This window comes from Lontra canadensis, unplaced genomic scaffold (genome assembly GCF_010015895.1).
Source record: "Lontra canadensis isolate GAN:19392208 unplaced genomic scaffold, GSC_riverotter_1.0 scaffold148, whole genome shotgun sequence".
NCBI classification, from domain to species: domain Eukaryota; kingdom Metazoa; phylum Chordata; class Mammalia; order Carnivora; family Mustelidae; genus Lontra; species Lontra canadensis.
This window is the reverse complement of record NW_022631142.1, coordinates 954,476-974,471: the sequence shown is the minus strand read 5'-3', so window position 1 is coordinate 974,471 and position 19,996 is coordinate 954,476. Positions and strand designations below refer to the sequence as shown.

The 19,996-nt window shown below is 42.9% G+C and overlaps 1 protein-coding gene across 2 annotated transcripts in view; it reads left to right on the top strand.

Moving 5' to 3' along the window:
* The window catches only part of RAB3B (RAB3B, member RAS oncogene family), a 70,276-nt gene that overhangs the window by 39,710 nt on the left and 10,570 nt on the right, over window positions 1-19,996 (top strand). For both annotated transcript variants that reach the window (XM_032844150.1, XM_032844149.1), the window contains exons 3-4: window positions 7,769-7,887; window positions 11,315-11,439. In XM_032844150.1, the coding sequence (XP_032700041.1) occupies window positions 7,769-7,887; window positions 11,315-11,439 (244 nt within the window). The remainder of the gene's footprint in view (window positions 1-7,768; window positions 7,888-11,314; window positions 11,440-19,996) is intronic.

Below are 19,996 nucleotides of genomic sequence, written 5' to 3'. Positions count from 1 at the left end.
TTGGGAATTAACTGAGATAATAAGAACAAACTTTATAACCTCTAAGAGCTAAGCAAACATAGGATTTAAATATTTGGAAGGCTGCCACAGGAGTGAAAAATTAGATTTATTCTTTGTGTCTCCAGAGAACAGAATTAAATCAATGGATAAAAATTACCACATACAGAGTTCAGCTCAACAGAAGGAAGAAATGTTCTAATAAACAGAACTGTCCATCAGCGGAATGGCTGCCTTTTAAGGTGGTGGGCATCCAGCATTAGAAACACTCAATACAAGTATGCTGTAGAATGAATTCCTATTTTGAGCAAGAGGGTAAATTGAAAACTCTTAAGGTTTTCTTTTAGCTTTAGAATTCAACAATCTGGTAGTCAAGACAAGTGGAGGAGCTGAGAGAGGGAAGATGTGGCGGAGAGTAGCATGAACAGAAATATGGTGCAGAAATGAGTGTGGCACGTGTGGGCGACCATGAGGAAACTCTAGAGAGAAATGAAGGGTCTGTGCTGGGTTGGTGATTCAGTGGAAGATAAAGAAGATAACTAATATTGATTGAGCACCTGAGTGCCAGACACATGTGATTCCATTTAAGCTCTGTGGGTACAGCCTTACCCTCTGGTGGAGGGGAGATCATTCGCCCCAGGAAGCCTTAGAGGACCTCCTATCTGGGGGGATGGTATGCTGCAGAGTGGGCTGGGTCCTGTCTTAGGGGGCATAACGGGATCAAGAATATTCTGGTTGGGCTGTAGGTTGTATTGAAAATGCACAGGCTGTGGTCAAAAGACAGAATTTGAATCCTGACTCTGTCTCCTTATAGCTTATGACTCTAGCGGTTTACTTAACCTCTGTGATCCTCAGCTAATTTATATATAAAATGGAGACTCAAACTTATCCTGCTTTAGGCTGCTGCAACAGTTAAGAGAAATGATAGGAAATAATGGGCATCCTGGGAAGAGGATGGGCTTTGGAATCAGACAGACCCCAGGTTTGACTCTGTCTGCTATGAACTGGTTGCAGGATCCTAGGCAAGTCATTTAACTTTTTCTCATCTGTAAATAGAGATAACAGTTTGTCAAGGCTGTTTGATGATTAAATAAAATAGGAAAGGTGCTTAGCATGGAGCCTGGCATATAACAATGCTCAACTAGCGTTTTATTTTATTACTGTAAATAATGAGATCCCGTATATAAAGCATTTATCAAAATGTCTGGCACATAGTAGGTGTTCAGTTGATGTTAGCTTCTTTCCCCCTTGCCTGTGTGTCTGTCTGCCATGTGCGGCTGCTGGAGGCTGGGCAGTGGCTTGCTCACCCTGGTGTCCACTCTCTGGCGTAATGCTTTGCCCACAGAAAGAGCTCAATGAATGCCTGTTTCACAGAAGTGAATTGATTGCTTTTGATGACATGGTCTTCTTCCTTAAGTAGCCAGTGAGTCATGCCTCTTTCTTTCTCCTCCTTCCTGTCTCCTCTTTGGTTCTATTTCTGACTCTCATCAGTAGGAGGGGAATCAATGTTTGTCAAAGTGATTTTTAAAAATAAAAGAGAGAGGGAGGTTCAGGAGCAATTCTCTGGGCTACTTTCCATTGAGCACAGGATAGTGAGAGCTGGATTGTTGTTGTTCCAACCTTGTGTTTCTTCAAGTGAGATAACCATAACAACAATACCAACAGTAGTAGTAGGAACTACTATGGGCTTTACTAAGCACCTACTGTGTGCCTGGCCTTCTGCCAGGCACTACAAATACATTATCTGTAGTCCTCACACAAGCACTTCAAGGGTGGTATTATTATTACCACTTTACAAATGAGAAAACTAAGGCTTAGAAGAGTTAAGTAATAATGAAAATGATATGTACTCCCATATTTGAGTAGCAGTTATGAGCTAGACATTTTAAAAAAATCTTCTGTAATTGCAAACAGCCTACAATGGAGGCATCATTATTTCTAGTCTAGGTGTGAAGAAGCTGAGTCTCAGAGAGATTAAAACAAAACAAAACAAAACAAAAAAACCCTAGCTTTCCAAAATCATACAACTGATGAATGCAGAGCTGGGAGTCAGACCAAACCCTGCTCAACTTTTATGCTCATCCGATCCCTTTCTATCAGACCATTTGCTACTCCCTGAGGAAAGCATCATATTAAGACTCTGGCTGGAGGCAGCCCTGGGCAGGTTTGAATGAGTGGGAAGTGACACATTTCATGAAGCTCATCTACTCCAGCTGGGCAGACACTGGGAAGCTGGCCCTGTTCCTGGGGCTAACTCTGGAAGTGCAGAAATAACAATTCTGATTCTTTTATGGCACTTACTATGTACTAGGAAACATTCCCAGCATTTTAGATATAATAACTTTCTTAATCTTCACAATAAATAGATACCATTATTATTCCCACTTTATAGATGGAGAGAATACTGCTCAGAAGGGAAAATTGCCCAAGGATAGGATTACATTAGAGCATAAATACCAGGAGACAGTGATTTGGGAGGCATTTTAGAGGCTGCCTACCATAACCGCATTGTAAGTGGTAGAATAGGGATTCATACCCAGGAGTCTAACTTCAGAGACCACACTCAGTCTCAAAACTATGTGGTCTTTGTGTTTAGCGAGTGGTGATTGAATCCCTACTGTATGCGCAACCCTATGCTAGGCACTAGGAGCATGGAGATGAAACTGGTTCCGTGTCCAAGCTCATTTATTACTCCATACCAGGGCTTGGCTTCTTTTCTTTTTTCTTTTCTTTGTTCTTTCCTCTTCTCTTCTCTTCTCTTCTCTTCTCTTCTCTTCTCTTCTCTTCTCTTCTCTTCTCCAATCTCTACACCCAATGTGGGGCTTAATTGGACATCAATTGGGTGGCAGGACTCTCCTGTCAAATAGCTGGCACACAGGGCCAGGCTCTAGTCAAGAAGTGGGGGACTAGAAACTCTCACAGGGAAATGCTATAACACAGATGGAGTGAGAAGAGTTGAGACCTGCTAGCCATGCAGCTGCTCAGAAATCCTTCCTGGACCTCTGTATCACTGCTTGGGATGGTTGGCTAAACTTTAGACCCTACAGGACAAGATTTGAGGCCTGCCCTGCTGATGGGTGGAAGGAGTCTCATCTGTGGTCTTGACTCCTAGGAGTTCAGGAAGCTGAGGCAAGGGTGTGTGGGGGTGGAGTGGATCAAATACTGTTGGCAGGTTCCAGAGGTACACACACAACTTCTGTATAGATATGGTAAACTGATGATTTCTCTCAGTGGTGCCTAAAATTTCCAGTGTTATGTGTTCACTCACTCATCCATCTCTTTACTCATTCATTAATTCATTCATCTGCGTACTCATTTATGAAATGGAGAAAATTATATTTGCCAGAACTCTTAGGGAGAAGTACTGTATGTGGTTAGTAGGAATACTCTGATAAGCCACTTGAGAGGAAGAGTAAGAATAAGAGGAAGAGTAAGGACCATGCTCAACAAAAGGAGATGGAGATTTATATGCTCCCCAAGAATGGTGGGTGTAGTAAGTACAGATTCAGTTTTTCTGAGTAAGTTTGTGCAAGTCTGGGCCAGAGCTGAATTGCTGAGAACATGGAGAAAATAAGCCCTGCCAGAAACATAACTGTTATCTTTAATTTCTCATCTCTTCACCTCTAATCCATCACCATGCCCTACAGTTCACCTCTTAAACACCTCTTGGATCTGTTTCTACTTCATTCTCAGTGCTACCACTCTATTTCAAATGCTTACTGGGACTCATTGGAACCACTGCAAAGATCTTCTAACTAGCATTCCTGCTTGCCATCTCTTCTTCCACTCCATTCTCTGCATCACAGCCAGAGTGATCTTTCTAAATAAAGTTAAAATCTAGTTATGTTAATTCCCTGCCTCAAAATCTTTCATTTTAAAAGTTGAAGTCCAGAGGTGCCTGAGTGGCTCAGTTGGTTGAGTGTCTGACTCTTGATCTCAGCTCAGGTCTTGATCTTAGGGTCATGAGTTGGAGCCCCATGTTGGGCTCTGTGCTGGGCATGGAGCCTAAAAAAAAAAAAAGATAAAGTCCAAACCCATAGCACAACCTTTAAAGCTCTTTCTAGTTTTAGCACCTACTCCTTTAGTTCTTTTGGAGTAACTCGAAGGCAAAAACTCTTCCTTCTACCATAATACTTTCCTTCACTTCTCTGCTTGGAAAATTCTTCTTTAGAAAGAAGTCCTTGTTGTCCTCCTACTATTGTCACATAAGCACATCTTCAGGCCAGTGCTTCTGGACTTGGTACAGATTCCATTAGTGGGAGCTACGCTGTCTGCCACATTTATGATTCTCCTCCTGGGCATATTAAAAGATTGCATTTTCTTGGATGTGGGCGTGTGACTTGCTTTGGCTAGTGAAATGGGAGAAGTGGAAGTTTTAAGAGCCAGCACATGACTCACACTTTTTCCCTCTGGGTTGGTCTTTATCCTGGAATAGGAAGACAAAAAGCAGAGCACCCAGCTCTTAATGGATATGTAGTAATAGTAAAAAATAAAACCTTGTTTAAGCTGCTGAGATTTAGGGATTGCTTTGTTACTGAATAACTCAGTATATCCTAACAGATACACTATCTCTGCTTTGACATCTTCTATAATTACTCAAAATCACCATGTTTCTACCTTACCCGATTTGTGTGACACGTTTTCTTTATACTGATTATCTGGAACTCAAGACATATTGCCACATACTTCTTATTATCAGTCTATCAGTGTATGTCTTAGCTACCTCTGTTCTTTTACTGAGGCTCTTTGAGGGCAGGTATAGTTCTTGTTCCATTTTTAGATCACACAAAGTATGGTTCATGGATATGAATTACATATCATAGTATAAATTCATAATATAATTGTAATGAGTGTAGGAGTCATATAGACTTATTTTGTGGGTTTTTGTTGTTGTTGTTGTTTTAAATTTATTTATTTATTTCTTTTTAGTGTTCCAGAATTTATTGTTTATACACCACACCCAGTGCTCCATGCAATACGTGCCCTCGATAATACCCACCACCAGGCTCACCCATCCCCTCACCCTTCTCCCCTCCAAAACCCTCAGTTTGTTTCTCAGAGTCCACAGTCTCTCATGGTTTGTTTCCCCCTCCAATTTCCCCCCAACTCACTTTCCTCTCCATCTCCCAGTGCCCTCCGTGTTATTCCTTATGCTCCACAAATAAGTGAAACCATATGACAATTGACTCTCTCTGCTTGACTTATTTCACTCAGCACAATCTCTTCCAGTCCTGTCCATGTTGATACAAAAGTTGGATCTTCATCCTTTCTGATAGAGGCATAATACTCCATTGTATATATGGACCATGTCTTCTTTAGCCATTCGTCAGTTGAAGGGCATCTTGGTTCTTTCCACAGTTTGGTGACTGTGGCCATTGCTGCTATAAACACTGGGGTACAGGTGGCCCTTCTTTCCACTACATCTGTATCTTTGGGGTAAATACCCAGTAGTGCAATTGCAGGGTCATAGGGAAGCCAGATAGACTTATTTTGAATTGCAATTCTGACAGTGGTGATCTGTCTAAGCCTCAATTTCCTCATCTGGAGTAAAATGGAGTAACCTACAGAGTGTTTCTGAGTATGTGGATAACAGGTGCAACATATGTGCAAATAATGACATGGTGTAGTTATTATTGTTTCCTTATTTGTTTTTATTATCATTGTAGATTGTGTTTTGGAAATATTTGTACATACATCCTTCTTTGATTAAGGTTTAGTGGTATGTGCTTTGGACCTGGAATCAGAAGTTCTGGATTTAAGGCATAGTTTGTGTCACCAGCTTTGTGACCTTGGGAAAGTCACATACCCTGGCTGCATTTTTGTATTCTCAGCTATAAAATATAAATGCTAATAATACCTACCTCGGGATTTTATAAAATTTAAATAAGCTAATATATGAGGAAATGTTTTATACATGCTCGAGGATCATGCATTCTGAAATTGTAATCAAATAGAGAAGATTGGCTGGTCCCTCACATAAGGGCTGTGTGGACGTTTGTGAAGCATCCCAATGTGCTCCAATGACACTTCACTGTTGGTCTTGTTTTTGCTTGCTTGCTTACATGTCTATCTTGCCAACTGGGCTGTGATCTGCTTGAGATACAGAATTGTGTTGGTTATTTTTTTTTTAAGATTTTATTTATTTATTTGACAGATAGAGATCACAAGTAGGCAGAGAGGCAGGCAGAGAGAGAGAGAGGAGGAAGCAGGCTCCCTGCCGAGCAGAGAGCCCGATATGGGGCTCCATCCCAGGACCCTGGGATCATGACCTGAGCCGAAGGCAGAGGCTTTAACCCACTGAGCCACCCAGGCGCCCCGTGTTGGTTATTTTTTAAGCAAAATATTTATTTCTCCTTATATAAGAGCAACATGTGCTTATTGTAGATAAAAGTGCATGAAAAAAATTAAAATCCCTGTAATTCTTGGCTCTCATACAGAGATAATCACTCTTAGTCTTTTGATATGCTTTTTTCCAGTTTTCTTTTCTACATCTGTAGTCAGAAAACTGATACTATATCATATATACAAGCATTGTTGCATGTCCCAACAAATATTTTTGTGCATAGGTCTGATTTTCTAATTTTGTAGCAAAAATTTTGAGGAGGAAAATTTCTGGGTCAAGAGTGCAAATATTGGGGAGCCTTGATGGCTCAGTCATTAGGCATCTGCCTTTGTCTCAGGTCATGATCCCAGCATCCTAGGATCGAGTTCCACGTCAGGCTCCTTGCTCAGCGGGGAGCATGCTTCTCCCTCTCCAGCTCCCCCTGCTTGTGTTCCCTCTCTCACTCCCTCTTTCTGTCATAAATGAATAAAATCCTTTTTTTTTTTAAAGGTGCAAATATTTTTAATGATCTTGAGACTTCCAAATTGATTTTCAGAAAGACTCAACCAAGTTTCCATGAGCAAGGTGCGGGGTTGTACATCTCACTATATCCTCATCTATAATGGGAATTATAATTTAAAATAGTTCAAATCTGGGGTACCTGGGTGGCTCATTTGTTAAGTATCTGTCTTTGGCTCAGGACATGATCCCAGGGTCCTGGGATGGAGCCCCACATCGGGCTCTCTGCTCCACCAGCCTGTTTCTCCCTCTCCCACTGCTTGCTGCTCCCTCTCTCTGTCAAATGAATGAATGAAATCTTAGAAAAAAAATAGTTCAAATCTTTTAATATAATAATTATTCACTGGTCTCTTCTCCTTTGAATTGTTTGTTCCTCTTTCCCTTTTTTCTGTTGAAATTTCAATTATTTTCCCTCCCTCCCTTCCTTCTTTCCTTCCTTCTTTCCTTCCTTTCTTCCTTCCTGTAAACTCTGCCCTCAACATGGGGCTCAAACTCATGACCCCCTGAGATCAAGAGTTGTCTGCCCTACTGACCGAGCCAACCAGGTGCCCCTCAATTATTTTCTTATTAAATTTTATGAGGTTTTATTTATTTTTTGAAGATTTTTATTTATTTGAGAGGGTGAGAGCATAGGGGGTGGGAAGAAACAGGAGGAGAAGGAAAAGCTGAGCAGAGAGCCCGATGTGGGGCTCAATCCCAGGACCCTGAGACCATCACCTGAGCTGAAGGCAGATGCTTAACTGACTGTGCCACCCAGATGCCCCAATTTTTATGAGGTTTTAAAAGACATTTTATTCTACCCACCAAGTACAATACAAGACACATAATAGGTGCTCCTTAAATATACCTTGGGTTATTTTTTAATTATTCTGAGGACTTTTTAGGAACAAAAGTAGACTTTCTAGGAGGCTAACTCTTTTTCCTACGCAGGACACCGCTGGACAAGAGCGATACCGGACCATCACCACAGCCTATTACCGTGGGGCCATGGGCTTCATTCTGATGTATGACATTACCAATGAGGAATCCTTCAATGCTGTCCAAGATTGGTATGAGATTCATTCATTCACCTCATTCATTCATTCACCTCACTCATTCATGATTCATCAAACTGTCTAGGTGTGTCTATGTGTGCTAGGCCTTGTGTTATATGCTAGGGAAATCTAGAAGAATCAGACATGGCTCCTGGTCTCAAGGAACATGTAGATGAGAGGAGAGGACAGAGCAGCAAGCAAGCAGTGAGAATATCATGATGTGCAGTAATGGAGACACGCACCAGGGCTGTGGGAACCCGGTAGAGGGCTCTGACCCAGCTTGGGGATCAGGGAAGACATCCTAGAGTTGTTGACTCAGATGCTACATTTTGTAAGATGAGCAGGACTTAGCCAGGGAGTGAGTAGGAGATAAGTGAGGGGTATAGGAAGACCAGCGGTCCTGAAGAGTTTTGAGTGCTGGGGTAAGGAGTTTGGAGTTTATCTCCTAGCTGATGACATTTGAATAGGGAATCAGCAGGTTCAGATTAATGTTTTGGGAAAATCATTCTGGTCACAGTAGTGAATGAATCCACATATGACTTCCCCATAAAATTGTCCCTCGGCTGGGGGTCAAGAGTACATCCAGTCCAAGTTTATAAAGATTCAGTATACCATGGAAATTAGCAGCTCCAGAGGTACAACCTCTGAATAATTTACAGATTCCTTCCTGGAGCATAACTCACAGGGAGAAGGGAGCTGAAGGAAAGGATAGGTAAGAGGGAGGGCCCTGAGCCTTTCCCAGTGGAAAGGATGAGGATGGGAGGAGGTGGAACATCTGTGCCATGGGTCTTCTTCAGAATCAGAGAGCTGAACAGGCCAGGCATACAGCAGCAGTGCTGGCCAGGGCCATGCTTATCTCCTGCTCCCCTTAGCATAATAGCTTCCCTTTGAGGACTTCCCTTCTCTGACAAAACAGTTGCCATGATCTGTGAAGTACTGTTGGTGCGTTGCAGCCTTGAGCTGAGAGTGGCTTTGCCGACTGTCCAGGGTGCAGTCCACATATCTGTCATTCACAGTGATCTGCGTTCTCCTTCTCAGCCTAGTGGTCACCTTCCCCTTCCTCCCTTCTCTCTCTTCCCTTCTAACAAGTACCCCCTATCTTCTTTTTCTCCTTTCCTTCCTCTCTTTTCTCTTTACTCCTTTTTTCTCTTCCCTTTTCCTTCCCCCCTTTTTATTCCCTCTCCTCTCTTCAGTCATGATCTGTCTCCCCTCCTCCTCTTTCCCTCCTTCTCCATCTTTCCCCTCATCTCCTATCATGGATGAGCTCTTTCTTTAAGTGTCTGCACGCTGCTCATTCCCTGTTGGCCTTGACCTTCTTCCCATTCACTGTCAGTCCCTGTTCCTTCTGTCTCAGGAACACAGTGATTTTAACACCTGGTGACGATTCCTCCAAGAATAACCTGAGTTGCTAATCTGGGAGCTGGGAGTGAATGGGGGTGGGAGGAGGGAGGAAGAGGACAGGAAGAGTAGTTTGGGGAGATATGGAGACTTGGCTCCAGTTATCTGCCATGAGGCTGAAGATTGAGTGTCTCTTTCTCCCAAGCTCTGGCCTTTCAGTTTTGCTCCTAGCAACGTGGCCCTAGACTAGCCATCTAAGCCCCAGTGCTCAGCACAGAATCTGGTGCTTTGTCAGCCCACAACAAATGTGGCTGAGTGAATTCTGTACCTTGAAGGAATGGCTTCTCACCCCTAAAGAAAGAGAGGATTAGTGAGGGATCAGCTTTAGGAGCAGAGTCATTAGTAGGTCCATGTTGCAGTTAGGGTTGAGTTAGAGTGAGTGTCAGTGTCAGGATAGGGCCACATTTAAGACTGCTTCGGGATTAACTATTAGCTGGCTGATCCATTCATCAGACACTTGGCTGACACCTTCTCTGCTCTGTGCTGAGGACTGGCACTCCAGAGATGAATTAGACTCTCTTTGCCTTCAAGGAGGGACTTATAAATCCAGCCAAATGTAACAGGTGCCATGGTAAAGGTGCAGGGGACCAAAAGGAGAAGTAATCATTTCTATTTGATAGGGTAATTAGAGACAGAGTCCTATCCCCACAAAAGATGTATCCACGATATAAGGTTCCTATTTTATTCATTATATTAAAATTTTGTTTCTCATAAGTAGCATATGCTCATTTTCAAAAATTTGAAAAATACAGAAAAATGTTTTGTAAAGATTTTATTTATTTAAGAGAGAGAGAGCAAGCAAACAGGGAGGGGGAGGAGCAGAGGGAGAGAGACAAGCAGACTCTGCACTGAGCTGGAGTCTGACTCTAGGCTCAATCCCATGACCCAAGATCATGACCTGAGCCAAAATCTAGAGTCGGTTGCCTAACCAACTGAGCCACCCAGGCGCCCCTACAGAAAAGTTTGTTGTTGTTGTTATTTTAAACATTTTATTTATTTGATAGAGAGAGACACAGTGAGAGAGGGAACACGAGCAGGGGGAGTGGGAGAGGGAGAAGCAGGCTTCATGCTGAGCAGGGAGCCCAACTTGGGGCTTGATCCTAGGACCCTGGGATCATGACGTGAGCTAAAGGCAGTTGGTTAATGACTGAGACACCCAGGAGCCCCCAGAAAAGCATTTTAAAAAGTTTCATAACCATCCTATGTGAAGGAAAACACTGCTGACGTTTTGGTTTCCACAAAGAATCACCATCTGAGGCCTCAGTGAATGTTTGTAAGTCAAAGAGGAGCAGGGAGAGGCTAGCTGGGCCTGAGAAGGCCTGGGAAGGCTTCCTCCAAGGAATTATGCGACTAGCCCTGGGCCCTGGGTGATGAGTTAGTGTTGGGAAGGGACTCCCAGGATAGGCAAAGGCACAAGCCATGGAAGAGCATTTCGGGATAGTGAGAAGTGGGAGGAAGTGGGATGAAGCTAGAGAGACAGGATGTGAATGGTCTTCAACACCTGAGGGTTCTAGACTTCATCACACAGCTAGTCAGGGGGCCATAGGAGAGTCCTTTTCAGAAAGGACTTATCGTGGTCAGACAGATGTTTTAGGGATGCCTGGGGGGCTCAGTTGGTTAAGCATTTGCCTTCGACTCAGGTTATGATCCCAGGGTCTTGAGATCAAGTCCCACATCAGGCTCCTTGCTCAGTGGGAAGCCTGCTTCTCCCTCTGCCACTCCCCCTGCTTATGCTCGCTCTCTTTCTATCTCTGACAAATAAATAAATAAAATCTTTAAAAAAAAAAAAAGATAGGTGTTTAAAAAAGAGCTCTCTGTCCAGTGAGGAGAGGGATGGACAGATGTATTAGAGGAAGGCTTCTAGGATCTGGGTTGAGGTTTGCAGGCAGAGCTGGGGCAGGTGTCCATCTGTCCTCAGCTGAGTTCATTGACACAACTTGGGTGTAGCTAGCCCCAGAAGGGAAACGATGTCTTCGAGTTTTGCAGGGTCCTTGCTAGCATAACAGAATGTCATTAACACTGTCCTCTCTCTGTCTCTTTTTAGGGCTACTCAGATCAAGACCTACTCCTGGGACAATGCACAGGTTATCCTGGTTGGGAACAAGTGTGACATGGAGGAAGAGAGGGTTGTTCCCACTGAGAAGGGTCGGCTCCTTGCCGAGCAGCTTGGTATGGGCACAACATGTGTGTATGTGTGTATTTGTGCATGTTTACATGGGAATGTAACATGAAGGGTGTGTTGTGATTGTGAATTATGTGCATGTGTGCTCTGTGTATATTGTTTTATGTTTGTGCAATGTGCATGTAAGCTTTGTGCTAGTGAGTTTTAGGTAATTTGTTATTTATGATGTGTATATTTTATTATACTGAATTACTAAGTAAAAGTTAAAATTTTTAAAAACATCTTATTTATTTATTTGACAGAGAGATCACAAGTAGCAGAGCAGAGAGAGGAGGAAGCAGGCTCCTGGCTGAGCAGAGAGACCGATGAGGGGCTTGATCCCAGGACCCTGGGATCATGACCTGAGCCAAAAGCAGAGGCTTAACCCACTGAGCCACCCATTCACCCCAAGATTTAAATTTATGAACTCTTTTATTCACCAGTTCTTTCCACAAAGGCTTTGAGGTGTCTTATAAAAATTATCATAGTATATCAATAAAGAAATAAGAAAATTGGAGTAAAGGGAAAACAAAGGTAGGAGAAAAAAAGAGGAAGACAGGGGTGAGATAAATGTGTATGTTTTAAGTTCCCTGACATGCGTGAGAGTTGGGCCAAAATATTGGCTTTGAGCTTCCTACCAGCCATGCAAGGCAAGAAACATAATCAAGTACACCGTCTTGAGATGGTCTTTAAAAACAAACCCATTTTTTCTGAGAAGCACTTCTTTTCATTGGCAGCTGTAAAGCAGGCTCTATATGCTGGATGTGACCATGTCCTTAATATCAAACGTCCTTATTACAATCACAACATTACGTCTTAGAATTCCTCTCAATGTAAACTGAGGTTTCTTTACCAAAACATAATTCACAACAAAAATAATTGTATGAAGGGATGAAACAATGTGGTTTAAGGGCACAGCTCAGTGATGCTCTGGCATTTTCCAAGGTTCAAGCACCTTTATCTCTGTGCTTCCCTGAGACCCAGGTGTCTCAGATGTGTCTTGGTGGCCTGACAGCAGAACTCCTACCAATACTTGCTTCAAAGAGCAGCGCCTTGCCTTGCCTTGCCAGAGAGAGAAAGAGACCGCACAAGCAGGGGGAACAGCCAGCAGAGGGAGAAGCAGGCTCCCCACTTAGGAAGGAGCCCGATGCGGAACTCGATCCCAGGTCCATGGGATCATGACCTGAGCCCAAGGCAAATGTTTAGCCAACGGAGCCACCCAGGCTTCCCTGTTTTGTTTCATTTTGTTTTGTTTTCTTTTCTTTTTTTTCTATACTGGGGTTCAGTATAGGGTCACCTCGGAGAAAACTTCCTCTGAAAGAAAGGCTCTATTGCTTAACTTTTAGCCAGTCTCCCTAAATATGTCTTATAACTTAGGTGTTATAAATGTTGAGGAGTAGGGAGTTTAAAGTTTTTTCTGATGGTCTCTGACGTATAGATACTTGGGCTTGTAGGTGGGCAAACTGTATAATATACAAATGTGAGTTGTGTGTGGTATGTATTTGTATCACACGTATTATGAGTACATGCGTGGGAGAGTGTCTTATACTTCTTTCTTCCCTCCCCTGCTCCCCAGGGTGGCCTGGAATAGAAATCAGCAAACTGTAGGTGTTTAATAAAGAGGGAGGTTGGGTTATCTGGGATCTTGCTGTTCTTACCCCATCACAGAAGTTCACAGCATCCAGAAAGTGCCTGTGCCCGTCCCCCTGTTTCAAACAGTGAACCAAACATTCGGGTGACCCTAGGCCTTCAACCTGCTGTCCCCAGGGAGACTCCCAGCACTTTTCCCTGGAGTGGCTACACCCCATCTGTTTAGAGTTCTCTCTTCTACTTCCCACCCTGTACCCTCATCTAGCCGGTAAACTAAACCTCCACTCACTTTTCAAAACAGCTCAACCTTCACATTTCTGTGAAGCCTCTCCTGGCCCCCAGAGCTCTTTCCTTCGTGCCCCTGCCTCCCACACAGCAGACACAGTCCTTATCACACTTGGGTGCACTTGTTTACTTGTCCATCTCCCCTAAAGTTCCATGAAGACAGGAAATGAGTCTAGTTTATTTTTGTGCCAACAGTGCTTACTTTGATGACCTGGCACTGAGTAGACACTGCAAAAATATGTTTTGATTAAATTTTATTATGTTAAGTATTTGGCTACTTCATTTTATTTCAATCCAATTAAGACTTTCTGATTGCCTACTGTATGCCAGGTCCTGTGTAGTGGAATAGGACACACACTCCCCTGTCTGAAGGACAGAAACAGTGATACTCCATGTGATCGGTGTTGTGATAGAGGGATGTGCTGTGGGTTGTGGGGGAGCACAGAGGTGACACCTGACTCAGGGGGACCAGAGTTTCAAGCTTGAAGACAAAAGGAGCAGCCAAGTAAGGAGGAGAAGAAGCAAGGATATTTCAGGGGAATAAACTGGTAAAGGCAAGGACCAGCACTGTGTGTTCAGGGAACTGTAAATCATTGACAGTCTGAATCGAGAGTAGCCTTTCCCAAAGAGACTTATGCCGTTGGAAGGATGCAAGCTGATTTTATGTATATACTTTGATGTACTAGAAACAAGGATATGTAATCAGCATGTCAATCCTTAGAACTAAACAAGACTAAGTTCTAAAAGGTGAGTTTTATATTTGGAAAAAAATATAATTGGCATGCCAAGCCCTCATGACTAAGATTTTTAACAAGTGAGTTGGTTAAATATTTATTAGGTGCTTACCTTGTGCCAGGCACTATTCTAAGTGTTTTAAAGTATTACTCAATTAATTTAATTCCACTAGAGCCCTCTGAAATACATACTTCTCTTATCTCCAAATTGGTTTTTTTTTTTTTTAAACAGATGAGAAAGCTGAGGTACAGAGAAATTGAGTAACTTGTGTAAGGTCACACAGCTACTAACAGGTAGAGTCAGAATTTGAACCCAAGCAGAAGTCTGGCTCCAAGGCCTGTGCTCCTAACCACTTAACCTCACTGTATAATAACTATGATAGTAGGTGACATTGATCCAGGCATTCTATGAGATGCTGTGTATTAATTATTTCACTTAATTCTCACTATAACCCTTCCAAGTAGGTACTGTAGGGTATGTCCAATACTCTGAAAAATGAAGTTCAGAGGGCTTAAATAATTTTCTCAAGTTTATGCAGTTAATAAGTAGTGGAGTCAGTTTAGATCTATCAAATTTATGTAGGAACATAGATGAAGTCAGATTAATTCTTGAGTTTAGGGAGGCACTTAAAGAAGGCCTTAATCAATAGGTCAGATTTGGGCAGGTCGTAGTAAACCATGTCTGTCCTACACAATTTCCTAAGCTTTCCTCTGTTGCTTACTAGTATTTGACTATTTAGACACATGTCTCTCTTGCTAGACCTCAAGAGCAACAAGGTTATGTCTCATTTGGTTCATTATCCTAAGTACCCAGAATAGGTTAGATATTCATTCATTCATTCATCCATTTATTCACTTATTCATTGAGCACTTAGTCTAAGCTGGGCTCTGTCCTGGTACTTGGGTTATAATAGTGAACAGAACAGCTATTGTATTTATTATCATGGAACTAATGGAAAAGGGATAATAAACAAATAATTATACAAATATATAATTTAACATGTTTTAAATAGACAAACTGAATGGTGTGTGAATTATCTCAATAAAACTGTTAGAAATTGTGATAAGTTCTGCATAAGGTAGGACTCTCGTTATGGCAAGTGATAGAATCCCAAATCTGTTTTTAAAATAGATTTAAAATAGATTAAAATAGATTTAAAATACTGTTTTAAAAATAGAATTTATTAGCTCTTATAGCTGGAAAGTCCACTAGACCTAGGATTCAATTGCACGTTCCATTTCTCAACTTTGCTGATCCCTTCAGCCTCCTTCCTTCTCCAAACTCTATGAAGAGTAAGATGGATGATGGCAGCTCCAGATTATCTTCCCAACTCCTGCAAAAAAAGGCCTTCTGTGTCCCAGCCGCCATATATCAATGTCAGGGAAGACTGTGATTGGCCACCCGTGAGTCACATGCCTGTCCCAGTGGTGGGGGGAGGCGGGTATGATAACCTATAGTGCCACCACAACTCTTTAAAATAGTGATTCCCCAAAGGAAGGAATGGTGGGCAGATAAAAGTAACATAAGTTACAAGTGCTGTGAAGAAAGTGAGAAAAGAGAAACCTAATTTTAGACTGGAGACTCAAGATCTTCTGAGAAAGTAACACTGAAGCTGAGAACTAAAAGATGAGAAGAAGTTAGCCAGGCAGAGTGGGTGTGAGTGTGTGTGTGTGGGTGGAGGCAGAGGGCCATATTCCAGATCAAGAATAGTCCTAATGTGGGGTAGAGCTTGAAGCACTCATGATACTGAAAGAAGCCCATTCCACAAGGATTAGACAATCAAGGGGAGAGTAGTATGAGGGGATAGTGGAGAGGCAGGCAGGGGCCAGGTCATGAAGGGTCTTGTGGACCACGTTAAGACTTTTGCAAGGATGTGATCAGATCCAGGAACAGTGAGGGAGGGTGCTCAGCCTTCCTCATCCCCACATCCATCCTATCCCTCTGCTGTTCCAACAATTAAGTAAGTTTCAGTGGTGTGCTGGCCACCATAGTAGTGCTTCTCTTCTGCTTTATGGGATTCCTCTTCAGGACTCCCTTTCCTTTAGCTTTACTCAGCTCACTAGGCCAAGACTAGTGATACGGCCAGCAGCTAGCTTTTATTAAAGCCGTGAGTAGCAGCAGGTCGTCAATATCCTCAAAGTTCCTGGGACATGGGTGAGACCATGGAGTCACTGAGGCAAGTGGATCTTTGGGAGAGTGCAGGAGTTTCAGGGACTCATGTTCTTTTTTTTTTTTTTTTTTTTAGATTTTATTTATTTGACAGAGAGAGACACAGCGAGAGAGGGGACACAAGCAGGGGGAGTGGGAGAGGGAGAAGCAGGCTTCCTGTCCAGTAGGGAGCCAATGCGGCGCTCCATCCCAGGATCCTGGGATCATGACCTGAGCCAAAGGTAGATGCCTAATGACTGAGCCACCCAGGTGCCCCAGGGACTCCTGTTTTAAGAAACATGGCATTTTAGGGCCTCTGCCCTCCTGTGATCCTCAGAAAGGGACTTCTTGTCCCTTCCCTAAATCTGAATGCAAATGGGTCTGGCCAAAACTCAAAGGATAGTAAAAGAGAAATGCACTTCCGCCTACAAGGGGAGGAGAGACTCATTTACAATGTGGTTTTGTAACACACACATACACTCACTCCCACAAAGTATAGTGGAGTTAGGAGGCTGAGGGTTAGGACCTCGGAGGCTGAGGGTTTTATCCTGTTTCTGACACTAGTTTACTATGTGAACTTGAGCATCATGTTTCCTGTCCCTGGGTCTTAGTTTGGCCATCTGAAAAATGGGATTTGGATTCGTTGAATGGGAAGGTACATTTGGCTCTATTCCTCTTTGAGTCCATGATTTCAGTTCCCATGATTCCTACTTATCACTCAAACTCCACAGACCCTTATACACTGGCTTGCTTATTTTAGGTGCCTGTTAGATGTTGTGGTGTTTTTTCATTTGGTGTTTTTGGGTGGTTTTTTTTGGATTGGAATGAACAATTGAAACCTGCATCACTGAGCCTGGTTACAGAGAATCAAAGACCCAACTGACACTGATAGTAACTAACTTTGGTGCAGTGACTATAGTTTACAAGGTGTTTTCACAACAATTTTCTATGATCCTCACTCTTACTTCTAGCCTGGAAGATGCCATTATCATCAGCTCCATTATACTGATGAAGAAGCTGAGTCCACACTTGTGTTTTCTTGCACACAATGAGCTGTGCCACACTTCTGTATCTTTATTTTTTCATTGAAAGATTATGTAACTTTTCTAAATGATTCAGGTAACAGGTATTAGGTCCAGTACTCAAACTCAGGCTTTGGACTAAAAATCTTAATGTCCCCATTATATCATCATCCAGTGGTGTTTTCCCAAAAAGCTTGCCATGGTTTCTCATCAAATTTCTACCCTTGGTCACAGTGTTAGTGAAATTTCTTTAGTGATAACATATAACTCAAGTTAGGAACTTAGATAATAAAGGTTTCTCACAGATGCTAGCTACAAGTCAGCTGTGACTCTGTTCCATGTGTCTTCTTATTCTGGGATCCAATCTGAGGTGGCTAAACTAGACAAAGGCTCTTAAATCTTCTATTGGGACTTGGAATGCCCACATCCATTGGCCAAAGCAAGTCAGATGACCAAATCTAATGTCAGTGGAACAGGGATATATTCCTCCCACAAGTAAGCTCTACAAGCCACTTGCCAGTGGGAAGGGGAGCCAGATCCTCTAGAGGAAGGCAAGGGAATGATCTGCCACAATCACCTAACACATGATGGACCCTGGGAACACAGAGGTGAGTGGGTTCCCTGCCCTTAAGATTCTCATTGATGGGATACCTGGGTGGTACAGTCAGTTAAGTGTCTGACTCTTGGTTTTGGCTCAGGTCATGATCTCAGGGTCATGAGATCCAGCCCTATATTGGGCTCCGTGCTCGGTGCTGAGTCTGCTAGAGATTCTCTTCCTCTCCCCCTCCCCCTCCCCCTTGCTCTAGATAAATAAATGAAATCTTTAAAATAAATAAATAGGGATGCCTGGGTGGCTCAGTAGTTAAGCGTCTGCCTTCAACTCAGGTCATGATTCCAGGGTCCTGGGATAGAGCCCCATGTCGGGTTCCCTACTCCACAGGAAGCCTCCTTTCCCCCCTCCTACTCCCCCTGCTTGTATTCCCTCTCTCTCTGTCAAATAAATAAAATCTTAAAAATAAATAAATATTTTAAAATAAGATGTTCATTGACTAGGGGAACAAAATAATAGATAATTTCAACATCCTTTGGGTAGATGGCTTTGCCAATCCTTAGCCTGTGTGCTGTCATTCTTTACTCTTCTCTCCTGCAAACACGCCCGTCCCTTGCCCTGAGTTTGACATTTGAGGGCTGTGTTTCCCAGTTCCTGTGACAGTGGCTTCTGTCTGGATTAAGCCAAGGAGAGACACTGGCAAGGCCAAAGGGGCACCTGTATATTCCCACTCCTCATTCCTCAAGTAGAGGCGGCTGCTCTTCTCTGGCCGTGGTTCCAGCTTCTTTTGGCCGTAGTAATGGATTTATTAGTTTGTTTGCAGTTGATGAGCTCTGGTTTCCTCACTGTTCTGTCTGCCTCTTTGTTCTTCTATCACCTGTATAACCAATTCCCTCTTGTTTAAATGTTAAGAATAATTCCCATTTTCCTGTTGGAATCTGTAACGACTGTGTAAGGTGCCATGAGAGTACAGTAGAGAGGTACATCGTATGTTCTGAGTGGCGGAGGTGGGGTAGGAAGAGAAAGGGAAGGCTCTTTGCAATCAGTGATTCCACAGGTGAATAATGAAGGTGATTGGGAATAGGAGCTGGAGAGTAATAACATGAGCAATGACACCAAATAAGAAAGTGTCAGGGCGGGGGGTGGGAAGGTGGGTGAGCCTGGTGGTGGGTATTATGGAGGGCACATATTGCACAGAACACTGGATATGGTGCATAAACAATGAATTCTAGTACACTGAAAATAAATTTAAAAAATTAAAAATTAAAAAAAAAAAAAGGGAAGAAGAAAGTGTCAAGAGGTGCCTGGGTGGCTCAACTGGTTAAGTGACTGACTCAGTTTTGGCTCAGGTCATGATCTCAGGGTCCAGGGATCGAGACCCGTGTTGGGCTCCCTGCTCAGTGGTGAGTCTGCTTCAGGATTCTCTCTCTCCCTCTTCCCCTCCCCCTGCTCTCTCTCTCACTAAAACAAACAGATAATCTTTTTTTTTTTTTTAAAGATTTTATTTATTTATTTGACAGAAAGAGAGAAAGAGATCACAAGTAGTCAGGGAGGCAGGCAGGGAGCCTGATGTGGGACTTGATTACACTTGATCCCGGGACTCCAGGATCATAACCTGAGCTGAAGGCAGTAGCTTAACCAACTGAGCCACCCAGACGACCCAAACAAACAGATAATCTTAAAAGAAAAAGTGTCAATGTCTCTAGAGCATTGTGTGAGCCAGGAAGATGAGGTTGGGGAAGTAGATAGAGGTCAAGACATGCAGGTTCTTGGGTGCTAAGCCAGCGAGGCTGGGTGTTGCATTAATTAGACCTCTGTCAGTCCCAGCTGTATAAATCCAAGTCAAAATAGCTCAAATTATACAGACAGAAGCATAGCTGAGCAGAATAGAAGAGAAGGTTTCTGTAAATGAGATGATAAATTCAGGGTGTTGGATGAATGGTCCACACGAAACTCAAAGTTTCTGAACATAAGAACTCTGGACAAAAAGGAACATAGTGAGTCCCTTGCCAAATCATCAGTGACTAGAAGGGCATGAGTTGAAGATTGATACATGACAGAGATGGGAGGTATCAGAGCGAGACAGAAAAGGAATTTGAACATGAAAGTAGAGGAGAGATGTTCTGGGGCAGTATCAGGATGAGGAGTGATGAGTTCAGTTGGTCATGGGTTTTGAGTAGAATTCGGAGGTCAAATTCAGAAGTAGGCAGTGTGGACAAACTCTGTGGGTCTGTG